Source organism: Gasterosteus aculeatus, chromosome 1, assembly GCF_964276395.1.
Source record: "Gasterosteus aculeatus chromosome 1, fGasAcu3.hap1.1, whole genome shotgun sequence".
NCBI classification, from domain to species: domain Eukaryota; kingdom Metazoa; phylum Chordata; class Actinopteri; order Perciformes; family Gasterosteidae; genus Gasterosteus; species Gasterosteus aculeatus.
The window spans coordinates 29,401,615-29,425,862 of NC_135688.1; the positions used below are offsets into that span (position 1 = coordinate 29,401,615).

The window sequence follows — 24,248 nt, forward strand, 5'->3', positions numbered from 1 at the left end:
TCTATGGATACGGTTGAGGTAAAAATGAAAGAGAATCTATGTTAATTGCGTATTTATAGATCTTGATTACATGTTGAGGTGCAACACTAACATTCGCAGATGAAATTCCAGAAGATGAGATTCAAAACAATATGCAAATTGTTCTATGAACTTTTTTTTTAAGGAAACAGTTTCGGTACAATGATACCCGAATTAAACAATTAAACATTGAAATAGTTTTATAAATGTTCAACGTCACTGCTCATCGTCGAGAGCTACTCCGCCCACCGGTCTGCCCGGGACTGTAAAACGAGCGCTACTCCGTCGCTTAGAAACCACTTGAACGTCTCACCTCTAACATTTGGGTAGCAACAGTAAAGTTGACTATCGCTATGCGAGTCAGTAAGTGGATACCAATAGACGACAACAAACGTGTTACGCAAGGTACATTTCTGCCAAAGTTATAAGTCGGTAGTAATCGGAAGGTGAACTAACCTCTTGTCATGGCTGGGAGTTGTGTTCGAGTTGACCCCCCGTTTGTCGAGTTCAACGGTGTGAGCGTCGGGCAGGTTTACAAGACGACACTCACGGTGACAAATGTTGGGAAAACTGCGAAGAAAATAAGGATGGGAAAGCCCGTGTTAAAGGTAAAGGGGATAATGAGTTTGTTTTCTTAATTGACTAGCAAAATGCATACGAAATAAAAAAAACATAAAACGTTAACGTTGTCTTAATGGGAATTAGCCGTTGACGCTAAATTGCTCAGTAACTCGTGCAAGTGCTTCGTGCGCAGGAACTACCGTTAAGCTAACGTTAGCTAAGTGTTAACCAATTAACTTAAACGACTTACTCTACACATATCTTGTTAGTTTGATATGCTACGTCCACGACCGATAACCAATCCAATAAGCTATCTAGTTATCTAACGTTATTTATTTATTTATCTATCTAACATATCTATAATAAGTCATGGTATTCGTCAACGGGTCATGTTTAAGCTAACATTAGTTAATAACAGATAACTTTAGTATTCAAAGTAAACATGTTTTGTTTATTATTTATGTTTCCAGAATATTACACGTTTCATTCTTTTTCTCATATTTCAAGAGTTGCCAATGTTTCTAAACTAGTGCAATTCAGTTCAATTAACTCCCCTCGGCCTCTTTGGGTTGTGCGGTGTTAGCGTTTGTATAGCAGGTTAAGATGCATATGTTTATCTCTAGCTAAAGCGGTGCCTCTAAACGTTTGCTATTTTAATCTATATCTACCACCAAAGTGGTTCTTCTCAAACGTGTGACTGATGCCCCCCCCCCCCCCCCCACCCGTTTCTCCACTATTTCCTTTGCCATGTAGTTTTTTAAGTTCTCAGCATCCAGCACAGCCAAGTTGGTGGCCCCCGGGCTGTCTGTGAGCGGCCTGCTTGAGTTTACTCCAGAGGAAGAGGAGGAGGTCAGAGACTGCCTTCTGATTCATATCGATTATATAGAGACCATCAAAATCCCTCTGCTGGGGTAAGCACGCTATACATACGTTATAAACATATGAGATGTTATTAACCCAATGAAGTACCAGATAAACTGCCTTTGGCTTTTGTTGACATCTCAACACACATCTCAACAAATGTTTTGACATTTCAAAACTCACAACTTTCTTTACTGGTCCTTCTAGATTGCCCAAGGCTTGTTCCTTCCTAACAGAGTCAGTACTAGACTTTGGAAGCATTGCAGCAAGCAGTCAGGTGATCAGCAAACGTCATCATATAACCAATCAGGGATCAGCGCCAGGTAAATTGAGCCCGTCTTTCTGGGCCGGAGCTTCTGAATCCTGTTGCGGAAGTGGTGATGACATATTCATTATCTGCCCCATTTATAATACATCTATCATCAGAATCCTTTCTCAAAGCCTGACAATGCAAGTACCTGCTTTGGTACCTGCATGGTCAGTGATCCGAACACTTACTCAATTAATTGATACTACAGTGGTAAAAACCTTTCAAATCAAGAAATTGCAAAGTTGTGTGATTAAAGAATGAGGAAACTTCGGAACACTAACATTATTAACAATGTAACAACCCAAGAAAGCTGTTAGTTTACTGCATGAGAAATAAAGCACGGGCCACTTTGACACAGCATTCCATTATACTAAAAAGATCATTTCACTCCTCTGGTAAATTAAACCTGCTTTTCTTCTACAGTAGAACGGGTCGAGGAATGTCTGAATTATTTAGTCATAGATTAATCATTTATGAGTGTTATTACTGTTTAATGTAAACTGGTATTTCAGATATTTAGTATGTGGCTTTTAGCATATTCACTCAGTGTTAAAACTCTTGTATTTGTGCATTGAAGGAGTGTTCCAGTTGCAGTACAATGGAGACCCCTCAGTCCGAATCTCACCCCGCGGTGGAGTTGTAGCAGCTGGCGCCACCCTGTGGCTAGAGGTGGAACTGCGCACAGACAGACCCAGGCAGATAGATGAGAAGGCTCTGTAAGGAAGGCTTTAAAAACAATAGTCTAACATAACTATGAACACAGATCATATGTACTGAAGAGATTAGACAACTAATGCTCAGGTTCTTATTTTAGGGTTTTGAATTTTTACAAAAAAATAATTTTGTGTGTCGCTCTACCCAAACCCTATCCTCCTGTTGTCCCAGGCTGGAACTCCAGAATCACTCTGATGTAGTTCTCAGTATAAAAGCTGAGGTGGTGGACCAGCGCCTTGAGGTATTGGACATGCAGGTAATTCAGTGATCCAAGTGCAATATTTATACTACCTAGGCTGGAGTGCACAGCACGGACTGCCGAAAGTTAGTCTTTATGTGTTTGGCGATACGTCATCTGCAAACTACAAAAGCAGTCATGGCCACATAATTGTATTCATCTGCCATCCTGCTTCCACTGCCGTTTACCATCCGGCCCTGTTCGGTTGTGTGCAGCGTCAGATGGGTGGTAGCTGTGCACCTGGTGTGGCGCCCCTTAACATGGCTCTCCAATACACCAGGATGCTCCACTGTCCTGCCTGTGGTTTGGACCGTTATACTTCGGGACGTCCAGCGTGAAGAAAGTGGTTCTGAGAAACAAATCCCCCCGGGCATGTGACTGGGTTGGCCTGCTCCAGGATACTGCTGCTGGGACCGAGGCGGTGAGTAATGCCCTCTGGGAAAGTAGCAGCAGCTGAGGATCAGAAGAATTAATCAGTTGGATAATGAACTGATAATCTATCAAGGCTTTTACTGTGATTGTTGTGTAGGGAGTAGATCTTCAGAAGAGCAGCGACACTGTCCTGCTGGAGGGAATGGAGCGGTGCAGCCCAGTCAAGCCCGACGTCTCTCAGGTGTTGGTGTTCGTCCCCAAACAGGGGAGACTGGGACCGTACGACAAAACCACTGTGGCAGTGTGCTTCAGCCCCATGAGCAAGAGGTAAATTGTGGCAGAAACCCCCAAATTTTCATACATACATACATACATTTTTTAAGGGTATGACATGCAGAGTGACTGTAACATTTTTACTGCCGTTTTTACGAAATAGCTCAAAAGTAAAATGTCCTTTTAAAGTGTGAAATTGACACAAAGCGCAATCCAATCCAATGCCCTTGAAAAAAAAAAAAAGAATCCTCCCCGTCGGGGAATTGAACCCCGGTCTCCCGCGTGACAGGCGGGGATACTCACCACTATACTAACGAGGAGTGATTGCATCATAGGGGCGTGGCCTATCGTAACCTGTCCCTTTTTCAGCAAAAGTGGTCAGAGGAAGTGCCATCGCTCGACCGGCCGGCAGGACTACTGTCTCTACCTGCTGTTTGAGTCGGTTGGGAGCAGATTCGGATTCACTCACTGTAACGGTACTCAACAAACACACACGCTCACTTCGAATTGCATATCCATTACAATCCACTACAAGTGGTCAGAGTACAGTTTTGAGCCAGACATTCGGGTGACACAACTTAATTTATTGAATTATTACCTGATGATTGAAGAAAGCGGATAATGATTATAGATTATAAATACTGTTATTTAATTTCAACCAGTCTTTTTCCCCCTCCTTTTTAGCAAGCAGCAGTGTGGAGCTGGCAGTGACAGGTTCCGGACTGCCTGTGTCCCTGGTGCCAAGTCCTACTCGGAAATTTGATTTCCTCACCTGTGCGACAGGTCAACGCGTGGACCTGCTGTGTGTGCTACAGAACCTCTGCCCTCAACTTCCTGTCTACTTCCGCTTCCGCAAAGTGGCACATTTCACCACCGATCCCTCCACTGGCACAATTGCCGCCGGGCAATGCCAGGTAGGAATACTGATTGATTGATTTGTTTTTCTATTCTCAAATATAAGCGGAGGGGCATTCATGGGAACCTTTTTCTCTTCTCTTGGTTGCATTGCACAGGATGTAGTTTTGTCTTTCACCGCGCGCCAGCAAGGGAGCTTTCAGGTGCGCCAGAAGCTGGATGTCTTAGGTCCTGGTGTTCAGAGAGGTGGCAACACCATGGAAGACGTTACTGAACTGGTGCTTCTCTGCTTCCACACCATCACTCTTAACCTGTCCGCTGTGTGCCGCTGTGACACCACACACCTCGGGCCTAAGCTGAATCCCGGTGAATATTGAAGGATAAATCTTAGCCAAGAACCAAAAGCAGTAGTCACACACACATAAATAATATTAGCAGATACATGTTGTTCTTTTGGTAACAACATGGAGAAAAACATGTCCACGAAAGAATAACCAGACTTCTGATGATCAGGATTCATATATCTGTCCTGCTCTGATTGGCCGCTTCGCAGGCATCACTCCAGCAGTGACCAATCCGACTGGATCTCTGCCTGACGTTCGTTCCAGCGACCTGTCTCGCTGCCGCGCGACGTTGCCCGTGGCCGTCCTGGGCGCCGGGCGAACTCTACTCCACAAACACCGCAGGCGGAGGCCGGAGGGGGAGGAGTTCCTGGCTTTTCCCAATGACCGCCCGGCGAGCAACAGGCCTGCCTCCGCACACAGACAGTACAGGTAGAGTTTAAAAAAGAAAACTTGTTCCATATGCTCAACAAAAATGTGTTAGAGACATAGACAGCAGGTTTTTCCTAAAGGTCATCAAACTGGCTTTTAAAGCCGCTGAATGACTGACCGTAACCTGAGGATTCCTTCCCTTTATTTTATCTCGCTAAGGACCCTCTTCACAGGTGTACAGCGCTATTGCTATGTAGACACCAGCTATGCTTTCACTGAGGAAGAGGAAGAGCAGAGACGGAGGCATCGAAAGATTTACGCAGACTTCACCCGGCAGCTCGGAAAAACTCGCCTGCAGGAGACCGATGAGAGGTAGGCCGTCAGGTGAATATCTATGATGGCTGACCTGAAGCCCGACGTTGTTCTGTCAGAAAGGTGGACGATAAAAAGTGCCGTTGCATCTGTGTTGTTGTTCGTTAGACAGCAGAAAGCAGTGGAGAACGACGTGGACATCGGGATCGTTCCTTCTCACGGGCTCGTTCCACCTACGCTCGGCTTCAGTGACCTGCAGAACAGTCTAACCTTTGAGACCAAGCCAAACTACTTTGGGGCTTCACCAGCATCTAGACTTAACCGCCCCAAAGACAGCACATCCGCCAACCGCGAGGTTGACAGTCAGGTCGGATCCAATGTGGTCAAGATCAATTTCAATGCGGAAATTCAGGGAAACATTTGCTTTTTTAACCGCCTCAATCTCTTGCAATCTCTACAGGTCATTAGTGCAGTTCCCACTACCAGCCAGGAGGTGGCGGACTGCAACAGGACTCTGACGGCTCAGGAGCTCTCCCAAATCATCATAGGTTAGAGATTCAGTTCAGAAGCGACACAGTCATGGTTATCCTAACAGTGTGTGATCCGTCGGTGTATTAGGTAGTAGTGTGTTTTCATGTGTTAGTCTATTGGGCATCAAATACATGTGTCTGTCCCCATCAGGTCCATTGCTGGTGGACTTTGGTGATGTGTGTGTGCAGTCAGTGTGTGTTCAGAAGCTGGAGGTGACCAATCGGCTGTCAGTGTTTGTCTGGGTGCAGCTGGAGGTGGACTGCATCGAGCTCCAGGGCTCCTCCCCCCTCTCTCATGTCATGCCCCCCAACTCCCGCAACACCCTGCCGCTGACATTTCAGAGCAGCAAAATGGGTCACTTCTACAGGTCCGTGGAGGAAGCAGCGCGCACACACACACACACACACACACACCTTAATCCATGTAAATAATTGGCCTGTTCTAGTGAACTATGAACATCACGTCTCTCCCCCAGACCCGTGTCCTTCTCTGTGAACCAGCAACACCCTGGTCAGATTCTGGTCCAGGCCCGGGTTGTCCCCATGGCTCTGGATTTGTCCACCGACCGGCTGGTGATCCACCCCACCAACGCTTTGCTCGCCCAATCAGGATACAGGAGCTCCGTCACCCTTCGGAACCGCCTTAACCGCACCGCTGAATTCGAGTGGAGGCCGGTGGTCACACAGAGCGGCATCCTTTTCTCTATTCGGCCAGCTGCAGGTGCTACAAGTGCAGCTCAATTTTAGTGTCCCAGGGTGGGAGGCACAAAACTATCATATCAGAAACTCCACCGTGCATCATCTCTCCTCCCTGTTGTGTTTCTTTTTAGCTTTATTGATTAGCAACTTTTGTAATAAATAGATTGTTCTATTTTAATTGCGGCTAATACAAACAAATACACCTCCCTCCCCCTCCCTTGCCAGGTTCAGTGGAGCCATACAGGGAGTTGGACTGCGAGGTCGTGTGGCATCCCTCTTTCTCCTCCCCCTCTGAGGGAGACTTTGACCTCTGTGTCCACGAGGGCAACACGCAACGCCTGCATTGTGTTGCTAAGGTCTAGTACATTCCAAATGCTAATATATTTTGTTATATGAACAACATAACAAGCACTCTCGGAGCAGCAGCAGTTAACATACAGTACATAAATCAGTTCTTTTTTTTCTGAACAGGTACAGAAGAAACGTTTGTCTTTTATCAGGGAGCCACATAATGGTCCCTGTTAGAATAGACGTAAACTGGTCTACCACAAAAAGGACTATTTAGTCTGTGGATTCCCTTTGGATCTCAGTATATTTTATAGATTAACATGTTCATTTTCACAGCCATGGTTTAAAGTTCAATTTCTAGCACCACATAGTGTATCCAGCCTCTTTATCTATTTAAATGTCCACCACATTGATTGATTTAACTTGTAAATGCAGCCTAAAAATGCAGCGAAAATCTTCCCAAACAGTGGCTTCATGTGGTGGGAAGTTTTCCTTGCAGTTTTGTGGCATCAAAACATCCATTAAAAATGTCCTTCAACCATTCGAACAAACGCCACCAATACGTAAGCTGTCAAAAAGCAATTCAGTGAAACGGGAGAAATCTCCGACAAGTAGAATCCAACAAGTCGGGTTAAAGAGAGAGCTGTTATGTTAATTACAGCACATTGGTATGAAGAATTGACTTTCCCTTTTCTCCTAAACCTCCCTGTCCTCACAGGTCGGGTCCACCAGCGTCCAGCTGGCTGACAGAAAAGTCACGTTTGGATTGGCGCCTCTCAACGCGCCTTCAGTCAGAATCACAGTGTTACACAACACCGGGAAGCACCACGCCTACTATCAGGTGCCTGCCCATGAACCACGATGGTTTAATGCTCACACAAGAAGAAGAAATAACCCCTATGCTCTTATGTCTCTGTTTTGGATGTTGTTGCAGGTGCTGGATGTGTATCCACTGCCGGGCTTGGTAGTGAGTCCACCTGAGGGCGTGGTGCCGATGGGGGGGCGGGCCACACTCGAGATCCACTTCATCCCCGACTCGGTCATCAAGTTTGACACCAGAGTGGAGGTGGGTGAGGGGTTGAAATGCGAGGAGACAGGGCTCATCATTTTCTTATTATCACGATTTGTGTGTGTGTGTGTGTTACAGATAGCTCTGAGGAACATGAAGTCCATCGAGCTGAGAGTTGGCGGATCCGTGGAGCCTCCAAATGTAGACTTTAGTGTGGTGAGTTTGTGTTACAAAAAGACATGTGAATATCACTAAGTACACTTTGAAAATATCACATCAAACCTGAGCTGTGTGCAGATGATCCATTTTTTTGAGACAGAAAGAACTCGGCCATCCTACACACGTAATGTGCTGCCAGACATCTCACCCCAAAATCAGTTTTATAGCTCAGAAATCCTGGATATCTGCTCTTGGCACCACGCGGTGTGTATTTATGCGCTAGCTGGGCAGACGTGTACTTAGCTGTAAATACCGGCTTTATGCAGGTCACGACATGAACCATTGTTGTTGTGATTGGGGGTTGTTATAATGTCCATCCTCTGCCCTGCTTGGAAGTCGTGTTGTCTAGAGATTGTTTTTTTGTGTAAAATCTTTACAGATTTTTTTGTTCACTAATTGAATATATAATGTAATTTTTTTTTCACTCAGTTATGCTGGTTATGCTTTCACATAAGATTCAGAATATATTGTTGCAACTAAATTTGGGATTTCCAGCTGATACATGCTCTTAATTCAAGTAATTATCTTCTTGGAAGCAACGTTTTGTATCCCACCATTAAGTATACATCTTTATCAGCTGACTTACATGATATATATATATACATATATATATGTATATATATATAGGTGGAGAGATTATATCTCTGCACTGGCCTGGGAACACCTTTGGATGAGATTTATGAATTTCCTTCATCCCCCGGCCTTATAATACCTGCAATGTTTTCCGGTGTGGCGATGTCCACCGTCCAGATGAATCTACTCGTGTTGAGTTGTCCCTCCCTCTCTTACAGACCGGGTTCCAGTTTCAAGGCGTCTACGCTGGCTCTCGCCGAGCGATACCATTCGCTCTGACAAACCGCTCGTCGGCCGCAGCCCGGGTGACCTTCGACCTGGCGGCATACACAGACTTCTCTTTGCGCCTCCCTCAGTCCTCGGCACGTCCGTATTTGGACGTAATGCAGCAAATCTCACAGCTGATAGGTGGGTAATTGTTCTGCAAACATGCAATAAGGAAGTGTTGTGATTGTATGGGCTGACTGCAAATTAATTTTTGTAATATGAGTAATATAAGGATTTAAGGGATTTAAATCCAAGCTCCATTTCAACACTCCTGGGTATTTATTGGAGCGCCCCCAAAACAGATATTACCATCGGAAAGGACAACGCCATGTAGAGAAACATTGAAATGGTTTAAATTAGACTTTCACACAGAGGAGTGTATAGCGTGATCTGTGTCTTTTCCCAGTTTCTAGATCATTATTGAAAAATGACTTGACTAGGAAGGGTGGGAGACCCCATAAAGTACACAGCTCATCGATCTTGGGTTTATCTGGATTTTTGGTCCGTGTACTTATGTTCTTGCCATTGCTTCTCCAATTTTTTACGAGCAGAGAAGGAGTCGGGAGTGACGGTGGTGGAAGTCAGCCGCAATCAGACTGTGGATTGTTCCTTCGTCTTCTCCCCCACGCAGGTCAGATCTGGACCAAGCATCTCCTGCTAGATACGCATAGCGTTCATCCATGAATCGAATGCACTTCTGAACAGCATCCGTCCCATTGTAGCTTAGGGACCAGTAACAGGTCTGTCAAGCTTTGAGTCCAAAAGAAAAAATCTCAATAGCAAAAGTGAAAGAAGTGCGTAGTTACCTACGATCATTCTGCAGTCGTAGTTTTCGGAGTTCCGCTGTAAACCAGGGTTTGTCGTTGTTATAACTCACCCTGGTGCATGATGGTACACAGCTGTCCTCACAGAAGCCGATGTAAGAAGTCACAGCCTCTGAACTCATCCAGTTCCGTTCTTCTTTTAAATTGCTGATATATGACACAACGCTGGAATTGAAAGGCAGTAACAGGCAACAACAGATCTTGTTCCCTCTCCATAGTTTTAACATGTTTGTCTGTGAACATGTTTTGTAAAATAAGGACGGAGATGTGTTCCTGCAGGCCGCCTGCTATGACTTTGACCTCCCACTGTTGGTCAACGGAGCGATGTGGCCCGCTGCCCCCCCGCCTCCTCCCTCTGCTCCGTCCTCCCGCTCCACCTCGTCCTCGCTGTCGGCGTGCAGCAGGAAACACGTCATCAGACCTCTCCCCCGGTCCGTCGCCATGGCGACGCAAGAGGCCCTGCACGTACAGGCCACAGGTTAATGAGTGTCCTGCAGGAATCGAACTTAAATCGTAGATGATACAATACTCCATGTTATGTGTACAGATGTCACATGTTTCTCTGAATTAAATGTTTTTCTTTCCCTCGCTGTTTATAACAATCTTTTCAGTGTTGTGCGCCCCACTGGAAATGTCCCCCTCAAGCCTAGAGTTCCGTTTGGAAACCCAGGCACAACTGTCCGATGTTTACAGCAAGGTATCAACAAGGGTCCTTCTTCATTTTATTTCCCTCTATTCATTCCCCTTTTCTAAACTTGGACTTTATACGGATCTTTCCCTTCTACCTGTCTTGCAGCTTGTACTTCCACTGACTATCTAAAACCCTCTATCTGTCCTTTTAGTCCCATTTTGTTTCTAGCTTCTCTCTCCCTTCACAGACGGTGGAGCTGAAAGCGGTGTGTGAGGAGAGCACATTTTGGCGTTTAGGCGCCAGGAAACACATTAGCTGGTGGTTTGACCGCAGAGGAATAGAGGGGTCCGAGTACAGAAGAGAGGGAGAACTGTGTGAGGTGTTTCCATCATCAGGCATACTGGGGCCGGGTCAGTCCATCTACCTCACAGTCAGCATCCACACGGCGGGTGAGAAACAATTTAAAACACACACACACCACAGAATGGAACATCCCTCAAAATAAAATTTCACACAAAGATACATTATAATTATATAATAAATAAATCATACTCCACAAGGCCTGAATAATACTAAGTCACGGAGGGGCTGTTTGGAGGTAAGATTTAGCAGTAATAACATTCCAAATCTAAGGTCTCTAAAATACATCAAGCCACAGCAGTACATTGCTTTGCAACAGCCCAGTAGTTTGCAAAATTATGCTTTACTTTTTCACCTAAACCCAGAGTGCCTTTGAGACTTATCTATTTGAAACCTCATTTGACATAAGACTTGCTCTGGCTTGAAAGAAAGACAAATGTTGTCTGATTGGGATCAGTAAAACCCTCATAAAATAGGGGCTAATTTTCTCGTAGCACGTTCAGATTGATTTGCACAAGTGTTATTGCCCAGCTTCTCCGCCCAACGAATAGCCAGTTTCCCCCTGATTAGTGAATAGTACTCTGCCCTGCCATCCTTCCTCACAGTGGAGATGATGGTGGTTTTCTTTGCCATATATTGCTGAAATGAGAGAATGATTTAATTGCTTATTGTTGAATCCGGTATCAAAAACATCCATTGGCGTTTAAATTTTGTTGGAGCAGCCAACAAGTCCTCTCCCGAGGTGTTGTGGTGTTTTTGTGGAGGCGCATACCATTCATAACTATTGTGTGGGCTTCCAAACATTCTGCTGTACTTGACACACAGTTAGAAATCCACCTCTAGTCCGCACTGACGCAATGTAAGATTATTTTCACACAGGGTCCGACAAAGGGACCAAACTGTCCCTACCTCTTTACTTGGGAGACAACGGAGGACAAGGGACAGGAAGAGAGGTGGGGCATGAACCTTACAGAGAGCTGTCCATCGCTATTATCATCCAGCCACCCCGTATCACCATCCACCCCCCTCAAATCCTTCTCACACCGGTACCCCTGGAAGGCATCGCGAGTGCCACTCTCACCCTGCTGGCGAGGGGATATCCTTGGTTTGTGTACACACACACACACACACACACACACCTACACAGACACACACTGTGTTTTCTGCTCAAACCCAGGCTAAAAAGTGGTTCCAGTAACTGTTAGTTTGTATGAATGCCTCCTGCTTACGTTTTGTTTCAGCTTGTGGTAATTTGCCAGCTGCGTTGAGTCACTGAACAAAGGCTAAATGTCTCTAAAATTTTGCTAAAAACTCCTGTTGAATTTAGCCTACATTGGGAGTCAACCCGCTAATGCACATTGCTCCTGCTGAGTTTACGCCGGGGCCGTGGTCCGATGTAAATAAAGTGCTTATTGCACAGGTGCATTAAGCAACTTTATTTATTGGAGATGTCGTCCTCTACGTGCAGTGGAACCACAGTAGCAGCTGAAGTGGATGAGGTGGAACTGGAGGATGGGTCAAAGATACGGCCTGTTTCCATCATCTTCCCACAGGGTAACAACATCCCAGCCCCAAACCATGATAAGGTACTCAGACCACTTTACACTTTGATGAAAAAGTTGCTTGAAAACTATCTGACCCAAACAAACGGACTTTGTTCTTTATACCGACCTCAGAGGAATTGGAAATATATTGGTGATCAAGATAATTCTTCCTTAAAAGTCACAACTTAAACCGGTAAATGCGATTCATCATTCGAAGGCATTCAGTCGTGAATGACAGAGAAAATGATCATATCTCTGTAAATGTAATTGGTTTAGTTCACAGCGTATTGATGATAATCCACATGGTATGCTTCACAGCTTTTGTCTTTACCACTCCTGCTTAATTTTGCTGCTATCTCCCCAGTCAGTTTTTGGAACATTTTACAGCAGATTGAGCGAAACCCAATTTTGCGCCTGCTTGCACTTGAACAGAAAGATCAGTGGAACTAATCCCACTGTATCTGCAACCACAGAGACATCGGGTAGGCATTCAGACCCAGGAGGCCCATGAGACCGCTCTAGCCTGCAGCGTGTCCTTCTGCTCCGCCATCTCTCTGTCCCTCTGCACAGCCATCACCTTCACCGACCACCTCCACAACAAGTAACCTGTTCCTCTACTCTCTTCCATCCTGGCGCTCATAAACTGTCCTGTACCATTTCTTATTTACTGATTCCTCTTTCTCTGATTTACCTACACAATTAAAGCTGATTCAATCTACTAACTTGACTTTTTTCGTTTTGTTTCTTCTGCCAGGTTTAAGGTTAACTTGTGTGCTGTCGCTGAGAACTGCGTGTTGACAGTCTGGCCGTATATGGCCCTGCATCGCTCCGAGCAACAGATAGTTCTCAAGACTGGTACTGGCACAAGCACACAGCCATGACACAATGCAGCTCTATATAGCACGGGGAGACAGAAGGAGCAGGGAAAGGTATTATTGGTCCAATGAGTTAGTGTGGAAAGCTGTAAAAGAAATCCTTCTTGCCACATGAATAACTTCACATGCCAGCAAAGTAGCTGCAAAACTGTTGTAGCATCTAGCTCGTCCAATTCGAGGTTACCTTTAGCTTCAAATTTGATGGCATCACCGGCAAACAATTGATTTCTATCACTTTATCGTGGGAACAGAACAGAACATTTTCCTCTTCCAATTATCTTGTAGTATAGCAGAGAGAAGGAGAGAAGGTGTTGAGGAAGAGAGTGTCAGGAAGGATTCATACAGCTAAGCAAAACAATAACAAGGACCCGAAATCAAAGGATCACTGTGTGAAAGCCCAAACTTGGTTTGACACGTTTTGACTTTCTATATTGTTCGATATCAGCTTATTTTTTGTCGAAAGACGCTGTATTTTTCTCTCGGATAATTGCTACGTTTTAACAAAGATGTGTGATATATCTTTGAGGGGTCACTGATTTTCAAAAACGCCAAAGTTATCGTCTTTGATCATTTCTTCGTCTGATTGGTTGATGTCTCACTGCCCGATTAGGAGCCACAGCTGTTGAGGCGATCCTGCAGCGGCATCACACACCAAGTCCGGTCTCCGGTCCGACTTCCTCGTCCTCGTCGTTGTTCGATCGCAGCAGCTCAACGAACCAGAACTTGGCATCAGGTCAGAGCGAGGAAATGGACTTTTGGTAGTTGCATTTTATTTGTGATGTTTCAGTGTTTTCCGTGTGCCTTCCCTCGTCAGACTCCTTTCCGGACAGCAACTGCGCTCCTGCCGGCAGGAGTACAGAGGTCTTTCCCAACCGAGACCCCTCGACCAGCCTCGGCGCCCCAGTATTCTCCGCAACCGACTCGGAGGAAGGACTATTTTCCCAGAATGTACTGATGGCCGCAGAGAGGTGGTTTAGCCTCTTCGGGTGGCCGAGTGGACCGAACCCCATCTCCGTGCCCCACACGCTCAGAAGGTGTTCAGGAGTTCAGGAGCCACGTTCGGGGAGACTTCTCATTTTATTATAACAACGCATCTTCTCTCCTTCCAGAGTTGTGTCAAAAATTCAGACGGCTGATTCAGGTGGACGAACTTATAGAGTCAGTCAAAACAAAGACTCCAGGTGTGTATATGAGTGAGTCAAATAGTTGACATACCAAGCCACTTACAAAGTGGATGTTTAAATATACTCAACCACTGGGATGAGACTGGGTCATTTAACTCTAACTAACTAACTAACTACTAACTAACAATGCTTTTATACAGAAGCTCTTAAGAAGAAGCTCTCATGTGCAAATGATCTGCTTTATAAATAAGTAACGGATAACTGTTAAATAATGCTGAAGAGGAGTCACTTGAGGGTTGATTGATTAGAGGCTGAGAGGAAAATCCACCAAGGGCTCGACTCTTGATCCAGATCACACATGGACATAACTATCAAGTCCTTGTGTCCAGGTCCGTGGCGGACATGCTCCACCACCTGACCGGCAAACCGATTCCCGGTATTCCTCGGAGTCTGCCACTTTCTGCTGATCTCGACCGGCGCACCGATCAGCTGCTGCAGCAGCACGGAGCCATGCTGACGTTTCTCAGGTGGGCTGCACGCAGACAAATGCCATGCGATGGGGACTACGGCTCCTTCCTTCCTTTTTGTCCTGCACGTGTGGCGGCAAATCTACGCGCCAGCTTTGTGTTTAAGTCACTTTTTTATGTAGAAGTCGCCACGGCAATCTCAAAAGGTAGGCCCGAAAACATTTCTGTAACTCCTCCAATGTGAGAAAAGTGATTTGAATGCAGAGGGTAAGATTTAAAAAACTGCATTGGGTAACAGCTATGGTTTTGGTTTTGATTTAGGAAAATGTGTCCTGTTGCTGCTGAGGCCTGCGAATGACAACTTTTGGATTCATTGTTAATCTGTTTTCAGGGCGCAGGGGGCCTCCCTTTGTCACATCCGACCAGAGTACCTGCTTGACATGCAGGAGTTCCGACACTGGTGCTCCCTCCCTCAGGTGCAGATACACATCCTACACCGACACCATGTAGAGTAAATTACATGTCCTCTAGAATCTGTTTCTGGAGAAGGGAAACAATTGCTTTAGAAATGCCTCTTTGAAAACCCACTCTCCTTCCACTCACGGTCTCGCTCAGTTTTTTACTTAAATCCTACAACATATTAAGAGCTCATTGTGCCGTATTCATACTGTGTGTGTGTGTGTTTCTCTCAGTCACGCGAGGGAGAACATTGTCTGGACCACAGCAGTGTTGACTATGAGTCTTTGAGCAAGCGATCCTGGACTGATGTCCTGCTGCAAATATTCAAGGTGAAAGACTTTCCTCCACTCCATCTTGTCAGACTATACGTGCTCTTTTAAATCACATGTTTGAAGTTATCCTGTGATAGTTTACCGTGACTTTATTTATTTTTTGCTTTATCCTAAATATTGCTTCTTTTTTCTGAAGCTTCTTTCCCTTCCAGTTAAAAAATACCTGATTATTATGGATCGACTGATTAAATGTTCATTCACTGGCTGAACTTTGTCAGTCAGCCACCCTGATTCACACACCTATCAAAAAAAGTATACGCGTTTGCTCAGGTGCTGGTGTTGTGCCGCGTGTCAGAGGCCGCTGGGAGCAACTCAGCTTTGAAAAACGCTGCAACCAGACTGCAGGCCAGTAACGTCTATTCCCACTGCGAGCTCCAGTTGCTCTTATGGCTCAACTTGCATTACCGGAGCATGAGGACGACGGTGTGGCCACCGGGTAGGACTCGCAGCATCTTTTTTTCTAAAGATTCAAAGTCAAGATCAATATTTTCCTCGGTGCCTTTTAACGCCTTGATGCATATCGGGTCGTTTCTGCGTGTTAATGTTTCACAGGCAGCGTCCCAGCAGCGCGCTGGATTGTGAATTTCGACCTGGACTTGGCGGACGGATTGGTGCTCGCCACTCTGCTCGCCGCCTACTGTCCTTACCTGGTCAGTGTATGCGTGTATGTGTGCGTGCATTGTGTAACTCCTTAGTGTGTCAGTCAATGAGGGATAGTGGGTCTGGTTTTTACGTGGCGCTGTGATGTGATGTGATGAGGATGCAATTGATTATGAAAACAATTAGGGGAGCTTAAGCACCAGTTTGTGTGTGTAAGTGAGTGAATGAGTGCTTTTGTCTGCCGCAACTCAAACTTGAATGTTTTTGCCAACCAACTTGTGATTTAAACGTCTTATTTATGAAGCCCGCATTGCCACCCCAGCAGAGGAGGTTTTGATTCCCTCTCACCTGCTCATGTTCCCGTTTAGATCTGCAGCCACTTCCAGAGGATGTACCCCACCACCAGCAGCCTGGAGCAGATCCTCCACAACAACATCATAGTGGCCCAGGCCTTGACTGCACTTAGACTCAACCTAGACCTACAGGTAGAAACCAGATCTTTCTTACTGCGAGATCACCAACAACATCAGACCTCAGTTGACATTTTCCTTCAGATTGAAGTAATTTCTGGTTGGTTGTACCCCGGGTAACAGTCAATTAACCGGACAATATATTTCCATGTGGTTTTGGTCCTTTATCAATTCCAAGTATCTGCACATCTTGATGTAAAGATTTTAGTTTTATTTAAATTTGTGAGTTATTTCAATATTGTAAAGAGGTAGCATGACACTGCAATGTTTCAGAGTCACGGGAGAACGTTTTAAGAAAAAGCAACATGATCAGTACAGCACAATTAGATATGTAACTTATTTAATTCCATGCATTCTTTTTTCAAGTCAAAACCTGGTACCTACATTACCCACAATGCAGCTCAAACACGGACAGTTCACTTTGGAGATTCGGATGTGTCTCTAGTAGCTGCTGCCTTTAGCCACGAGCAGAGAAAATTCTGACATAACACTTTCTAAATTCTCAATCTTCAGCATAAGATTATAAATAATACACCATTATTTCAAGACTAGTCTGAAGACATTTGACACTTCAGAGTTGTTTAATGTTGTGTTGCAGCCTATGTGTGATCTTTCAGCACTTAATAGAAATGAAACAATGAGTATGTGCCTGTATGCTACCTTCAGCCCACAGACTTATCGGACCCCAATCCAGTGCAGATGCTAATTCTGTGCGTTCACCTGCATGAGCACCTGCCGCAGTACCTGGCACTGGACACTGTCACTCTATCAGGAGGTCTGCACAGCACTTTCAGCCAACAGGTAACACACACGCGCAAATCAAACGACTTTGATCCTAGAAGGCACCAGAAGGAAAAATGCAACCGCATGCCTCCTAAATCAAATGAATGAGCCCTGCGAGAATGAAAGCGGCTCAGATAATAAGCTCTGAGACAGATAATGAAAGACACAGACGCACGTTAACAGGATTATAGACACACACACATATATTAACAGGATTATAGATAAACCCCTGCACACACTAACAGGATTACAAACACACACAAATATACATTTGGGGACGCTTCCAGGTTAAGCCATTTACAAGCCTGACAAGAATTGTTGTCTGTGTCTGCTCCGAGGAAGATGGATTTCATTGGGGTTGTTTGTACGTACGTGCACACACTTTGGCTCCACGTGTGTCTGTGTTTCTGCAGGTGTGTCTGAAAAGTCCATCCTCAAAGCCAATGAAATACCAAGTACTTCTTTTAGGAGAGGACGCCCGTCTCTTCTCCCTCCCCGGTGGATCGACAGTCACTATTCCTCCAAAGTATGTTTTTTGAAACCTTGAAAAATTAAAAATCACTACACATTGTTTCGAGCAAGAACATCTGTGTCTAAAGAGGTGTCTAAACATCCCAGACACCATTTCCTTTTAAGCGCAAACTCATTGGTGTCAAACATTGACCTAAACCTCCCGGGGTAATGATTACATCAAAATAAAATGTTGCACATTTGTTGAAAGGCAAATAAATCGAGGTTTAAAACATTTTGGACACTAACCTCTTTCTTGGCCTCCGCTCCGAAAATGGCACACCCATGATAAAAAGTATATCAATATTATGGTACTAGTTCTGACGTGGTTCTGGCTTGTTTGGAAGCGAGGGGACCCCAGATGGGGCCCAAAGTGGCAAGTGACTCCAGCTACCTTCTGCTTCACACTCTAAAAGCAATATGAAAACCTCCAGAACTGATAAAAAGGATAAAACGATTAGAAATAGGAGTGATAAAGTCCAGTATTTATGGTCTGGGACTAGCAAGCACAAACTATTTCACATAGTCTTCCAAGGCTTTAACATTGATTTAAACCTTTGCTTAAAGCCTCTGAATATGAGAATTGTGAGAAAAAAAGTTCTAAATGGATCAAATGGATCAAAAAGTGTTAAATGTTAAATGTGAAAATGACTCAGCAGCTCTAGAGGGATTTAAACCATGGCTTTCCCAGCCATATTTGACCTGCAGATTCAAGAATGATAAAAATATATGTAGAATACGTTTTCTCTTTTAGGGCAATAATGGAATAAACCCTGCCAACACATTGGTTGAGCCGGGGGGAATTCTGGTTATAATGGAACTGGAAATGATTGGATCATCTTTTCCACAGGGCGACCTCCGAACTGACTGTCCGGTTCTGCTGCTACGGCATGCGGCCCGCGAAGGCGGCCCTCCTGCTCGTCCCCGCTTCTCCCCTCGGCCTGTGCGGCCCCGCCGCCCTGGCCTTCGATCTGAAGACCCACGTCAGTCGCGTCACGCCCGCGGTGAGTACGGTGGCCCGAGAGGGGGGCCAGACCGGCGTCACACGCCTCTGCAGATTCGCAGACGGCCCGCTAACGGCCCGTCTTTCTGATCACTCAAACCCGGTAGTTAAGTCACACAGCGTCGATGTAGAGGCTTCTAACGGGTAGATGAAAGTCTCCTCCCTGTGCTTCTCCTCAGAACACAGTCAAGTGTATGTCTCCGTGCTACCAGCTGAAAGTGATCCAGGTGCCCATCGCTAACCCCTTCAAGGAGGAGGCCGAGTTCAGGTAGGAGTCTGTGTCCATGTGTCCACGCGCGTATGGACACCCAAATATACCCTGAAAATAATATTACAAAATATCCAAATAGTGTTGGTTACATTTTCCCAGGTTTTAGATATATGAAACTATTAGTAGGATGTGAATAACATGTTGCCCTGCTATCCACACTGAAACATAAGCTTTTGTATGTGTGTAGCATTGCTTCATTCATCCTACTGTGCATCTGTTTTTAGGGTGGTGCTGGTGGAGTCTCCCTTCAACCCGCTGGAGAAAAGCGACGTCCTTGTTCAACACGCTGCCCCCGAGGCAAAGTATGCATGAACTGTTCACAGGGGCAACACACACTCATGACACATTTTGTATAGTACAGGCGGTTCTAGTCCGTTCTTAAGTATGTCCAAGCTACGATGTGTAAGATCTGGCAAGAATTATTATCAGAATGTAAAGTAATTACGATGTTGACTTTGCATCACCGCGCAACGAGGTAACAAGTAAAAACCATTTAAATGTTCAGTCAAACAACATGACAGTTGAACCCTTACCGTCTTATTTCCAAAACTATTCTTTAAGGGTACCTGAGTTACGTATTAAAACTGATATTCCCCCAGTTCCTTACAAACAATTTACAGCAGTTTATAATGAGCAGGTTCTTGCAAAGGAAGCCCAGTATATGTGTTTCTACTTTAGATTTTTTTTAATCCATACATTTTTTTGTGGTGAGGTGGTGAGGATCTGAGGCCGGACTGAGGTCATCCACATCGCAGTCTGATATTCATACATTATGAATGATTTTTTTTTCATTTCCTCCTTCCTCTTTCAGTATGAAGATGACTTCAGACAAGAGCTGTGTGGAGGAGGCGGATATCAGTAAGTAACGCAGATGCACACACGCTCTGTGCGGCCTTGATTGGAGTCGTGCTTGTGTGTGACTATACTACCTGTGTTCAATTCCGCAAGTTCCATTACCTGTGTGTGTGTGTGTGTGTGTGTGTGCTCGCGCGCGCACGCAGGTGGTGAAGCCACTGAGTTCCTGAGTGCAATGAGGACTGTTTGTCTGAAGTCAGGCCAAAAAGACACTCTGAACCTCTACTACCTGCCCTTCTGCCCAGGCACCAAGTACTGCTCTGTGCTACTAGTTTGCCCTCAGGTCAGTGTTCCATGAATCATTTTTCATAATAAAACTTATAATAAACACACTGCCTGTACTAACAATTACCACATATGTTGTGCAATGATTCCATAACAACGTTTTCACGTCAGACTCAGTGGTGTTCTTATCTCTAACCACTTACTGGTTAAACAGATTCAGTAGCAATGTGCGGGCTGCAGCGCCCCCTACTGATCATTCCACAGCGGTGGTAATTGTTAAAGAAGGAGGTTTCCATCACAGTTCACAAGGCAGTCGCACTGCCTTGTGAACTGTGATTTATTGTTTTTTGTTATTATTAGAAGAATATAGTTGCAACTAAGAAAAAGTTAGCTGGCATAGCCGTTAACTATCTAACTTAGTGGCTAGCATGTGATTCAGCAGTTTCGGTTTCTCCGTCGCTTGCTGTTATGTGATTGGGAAAATGAGAAATATATATTGTATCAATTAGGGGCTGATATTGGGTATAATAAAACTCGATAGGAAGATGAATGTGTTCGAGTCGCAGCTTTCTCTATGTTGAAATTGGCACAAGCACAGCTAAAGACAAATAACGTCATTTATCTTCCCGGGGCCAACAGCTAAAAAGTTTAGTTGACCTCAAAACATTGTCTTTGTTCACTCACACCTAAATGTTCTATGATAAACTATACAGCATTCGGTGTTAAAACAACAGGCTGCTGTTTACCTTATTCAATGGCGCCGTGTGAGTGAAGAAAATCCAATCGACGGGCTCTTTGTTCAGATCAGCTGTTTCCTCCGTCCGTCCGTCGCTCCTCATCACGTCGGGGTCACCATTTGTTGTGTTCAATTAATGAAGAAACGCCGGACGAACAAAGGACATTGCGGATCGAAAAGTTAAAATCAAAAGTATTTTTAATAAAAGAAAGGGTGTTGTGGTAAAAAGAACATCTCAGCTGAGGAGCCGCCGGTCTCTGCAACCAGCAGGCCCCAGGTCAGTCCTTTTGCCCATCCCTAGTGCCCGTCTGTTGCCTCCACCAGCGAACAATGGTTGCCTACAGGTATTTATACAGATCCGTAAAGGTGTGAAAGTTAGTGGTCTTCTGGTGAGTTCAATGTAACTCGGATTTTGAATGTCTCTCAGTCAATATCAGTTGTGGTGCTTTCAAGTATTGCATGCATGCATTCCATTTGATTCCATTATATTAAATCCAATCACAACTGTACATTGATATTATTCTATTGATTAGTTTCAAAATTACAGTGGTTTTACCATATAGTCATTACTTTATTGATTACATATAGTTTCAGAATCATGGCTGTATTCTGGTGTACACTTTATGCATTTTATTAATTTATGAACCGGGTCGTCAGTTTATTTCTAATATCTTTAATAGTTTGTCATGTCCAATTTTCCAAATTCACGATCTTTTTCTTAACTCTGTGTGTCCTTCTAGGTTGGAGATATGGTCCATATGGTGAAGGCCACCGCAGAGTTGCCTCTTCCGTCCCCTTTTACTGCACAGCCCAGTTCCAACATGGTCTCCATCCCCTGCAACTCTGGTAGGAACCCTGTCCCCCAAATGTTGCTCCTAAAGTAATGTAGGCTGTTGTATCAGAATTTGAGTCAAACTAAATATTATTAAAATAGTTCATAATAGTTCTCCAGAAAGATATTTTGTTATGAACATCCCTCATTGCAGGAGACGCCAATTATCATTTAAATCAATAGATATTTAAATGCAGATTACTTCCCTGATGTTTCTCTCCACCAATAGACCCGGCTGTGTGTGTGACGTTACTAAGCTTACAATGCAAGGTGGGGCAGGTGTGTGAAGAGTTGGTGCAAGTGCCGCTGATCAATATGGCGCTGGAGCAAGCTTTGGCCTTCTGGGGTCAGCAAAGCATGAGCGATGACGAATTCAGGAGGCGTACGCTGACGCACACTTTGAACAGCAGCACCGTGAGGGCATCTGCGGCTGTCAGCAAGCTCGTCAAACCTCAGGTACACACATTCTCGCTCAGGCAGGATAGTGAATCGTTTTCTCTGTTGTTAACTAGCTGTTCCTCTTTTTCTCTTGCATCTTGTTAGGCTCAACTATTAAGAGATGGTCCCCACCGTAATGGAGTAGAATATAGCGTGGAGGTTTCTTTGCCACAATACTTTGCCTTACCCAGCAATGTTATAATACCTATTAAGGAAGACGCCAACATACCATGGGAGAATCCTGCAGGTAAACACAAACATAAAAGGTATGCGGTAGGCTGCAGCGAGAGGAGAGAAGGAGAGAAGGAGGGCGAACGTTAGCGAGTGAGAGACGTGAGTATTAACTCTCCGTTTCAATCGCCTCCGATTCCTCCCTCTCTCCCCCTCCTTCTCCACTCTCATGACTGGTAGCTTCAGATCCACCTGAGAGTCTCCCCGATTTCACCCAGTTGAATATATTTGCATACATGGTGCTCAATGAATGAAGTTAGCTGTCAGCTGCACAAACTACAGACAGTACTACTTATTATGAACTTACAGAAACGTGCTATAGATAGTAGGAAAGAAGTTTTAAAGACACACGCTCGCTTCCTTTCTCACTAAAGCCTAGTTTATGCTTCTGCGTTTTCAGAGAGACACAAGGACACGCAGACGCAAGAGCCCCTTGCGTGTCCCTTGCCCTTCCGTTTTCATAGCGCAATCCCGCCATTATTAAAACAAAGATTTTTTACGAGAGAACGGATTAGATTGAAGAGCTTTTGTCGGAATAAATGCGTAAATATGACCACTCATACAACCCGTCATATAGTCATAAGGACGCGCGGATGGCCTCTGATTCATGGAGATCTCCACAGACGCCGGTTTGCCGGTCGAGAGGTTTACAAAGTGGAAATACGGGACAAATGTGTCCGCGATGAAAAGCAGCAGTGGCGATGCACGGGGCAATAAAGTCTACGATAAATAAAGAAACAAACCAACGACTTCCACACACACAGACGTGACTCTCTAGGTCGTCTTCGACAAAAAACGTTACTCCACCTGTTGTTCTGCCGGTGAATTGCTCTGCAACACACGCAAGACTTTTAGAACCATGAATTGAAACGAGTGCGTCAACACGACGATGCGTAAAGACGTGGATGCAGAAGCATCAGTACTCAGTCCTGAATGTTGCGCTTGTTGGGCGGGTTTTGAAATCAGCCAAGAAAATTGCAATTGCTGCATCTCCAAATATTATTTACGCTCAACACTCCTTTCATTTTCCACCCCTCCTGTCCTCTTCCCTCTGTCCAATAGATTGTGGCTGTGTGGACATTCCAGTACGGTTCCAGGCGGACTCTGTGGGGAAATTTACATGTCAGGTGGTCCTGAGGTCCTGGCGTGACACCAGGGTCTATGTGCTACAGGCACTGGTTACTTCGCAGGTAGATTATACTTGATATTGAATCTCTATAATGTGTGTATGTGCACCGCTTATTAATGTCTTTCCATGAAGCATGCACTTAGTTATGACAAACCTCCTATTCCATAAGGAGAAACTACTTCCTTGGATGGTAATCGTAAACTGACAGCTACCAAAGAGTGTGTTTGAGTGGTATCTTTTACGGATTATATGACGTGACTGATACCAAAACATGAGTTTGTGGCTGGGACGTTAATGATGTAGCTTTCAACCTATTACCAAATGTGAAATCATTTTGAATAAAGGGTAATTATCATACCTTTGTGGCTTTCACAGCATGATGAGACCCACTGAGACTGGAAAATACAAGCTGAGCTGTATGGTGATGGATTTTCTGGCCCAAAGGCTCTGGATGTGCTTGCAGGGACAAGAGCCTTCTGTACAAGTCTGTGGGGGAATTCTACTTCCTTATTAAGCCCAATTCTCAATGGACAGAAAAGCATTGGTAGTTCACTGATGGGGAAAGTATTCAGATATTGTACTTCAGTAAAAATATATATATATTCATACCACAAGCCGCTGTAAACACTGTCTTTATAAGTAGAAGTCCTTCATTCAAATAACTTACTTGCTAATTACTTAACTAACCAAAGTCTACTGACAAAAAAGTTAGCATCAAAATGAACTCTTGCACTCGC

The 24,248-nt window shown here is 44.8% G+C and overlaps 1 protein-coding gene and 1 non-coding gene across 4 annotated transcripts; one reads left to right on the forward strand and one right to left on the reverse strand.

Annotated features, from left to right (window-relative positions):
• The first annotated feature begins 316 nt into the window (after positions 1-316).
• On the forward strand, positions 317-24,125 carry LOC120822707 (cilia- and flagella-associated protein 47-like). Of its 3 annotated transcripts, none has more exons than XR_013467604.1 (50): positions 317-626; positions 1,333-1,490; positions 1,648-1,763; positions 2,328-2,466; positions 2,636-2,720; positions 2,983-3,123; positions 3,232-3,401; positions 3,717-3,823; positions 4,032-4,261; positions 4,361-4,568; positions 4,756-4,975; positions 5,135-5,287; positions 5,396-5,594; positions 5,688-5,775; positions 5,909-6,125; positions 6,234-6,478; positions 6,682-6,812; positions 7,463-7,585; positions 7,679-7,810; positions 7,892-7,969; positions 8,764-8,953; positions 9,364-9,443; positions 9,895-10,114; positions 10,248-10,333; positions 10,515-10,716; positions 11,507-11,732; positions 12,096-12,213; positions 12,645-12,772; positions 12,926-13,026; positions 13,657-13,779; positions 13,861-14,080; positions 14,156-14,227; positions 14,560-14,697; positions 15,029-15,113; positions 15,330-15,425; positions 15,699-15,864; positions 15,981-16,078; positions 16,397-16,513; positions 17,165-17,299; positions 17,750-17,807; positions 18,642-18,795; positions 18,974-19,062; positions 19,290-19,367; positions 19,877-19,923; positions 20,067-20,203; positions 21,622-21,727; positions 21,943-22,169; positions 22,257-22,398; positions 23,445-23,572; positions 23,887-24,125. XR_013467604.1 is itself a non-coding variant. In XM_078102262.1 (50 exons), exons 1-50 carry the CDS (start codon positions 483-485, stop codon positions 23,902-23,904), a joined length of 6,924 nt encoding a protein of 2,307 aa, XP_077958388.1. In that variant the 5' UTR covers positions 317-482; the 3' UTR covers positions 23,905-24,125. The 3 variants fall into 3 exon arrangements, 2 of the variants coding, with proteins under 2 accessions (XP_077958388.1, XP_077958392.1); XM_078102262.1 differs by having other exon boundaries at positions 17,695-17,807; XM_078102266.1 differs by having other exon boundaries at positions 9,916-10,114; positions 17,695-17,807.
• On the reverse strand, positions 3,596-3,667 carry trnad-guc (transfer RNA aspartic acid (anticodon GUC)). Its single transcript has one exon. It is a non-coding gene; the product is annotated as a tRNA-Asp (tRNA).
• Positions 24,126-24,248: the final 123 nt, after the last annotated feature.

Bases quoted from the DNA above. Each gene is read 5' to 3' on its own strand.
- LOC120822707 (XM_078102262.1), top strand. From the start codon at position 483: ATGGCTGGGAGTTGTGTTCGAGTTGACCCCCCGTTTGTCGAGTTCAAC. The intron at 17,808-18,641 runs GTATGTTTTTTG...TCTTTTCCACAG, and splicing joins ACAGTCACTATTCCTCCAAA to GGCGACCTCCGAACTGACTG. The intron at 21,728-21,942 runs GTAGGAACCCTG...CTCCACCAATAG, and splicing joins CTCCATCCCCTGCAACTCTG to ACCCGGCTGTGTGTGTGACG.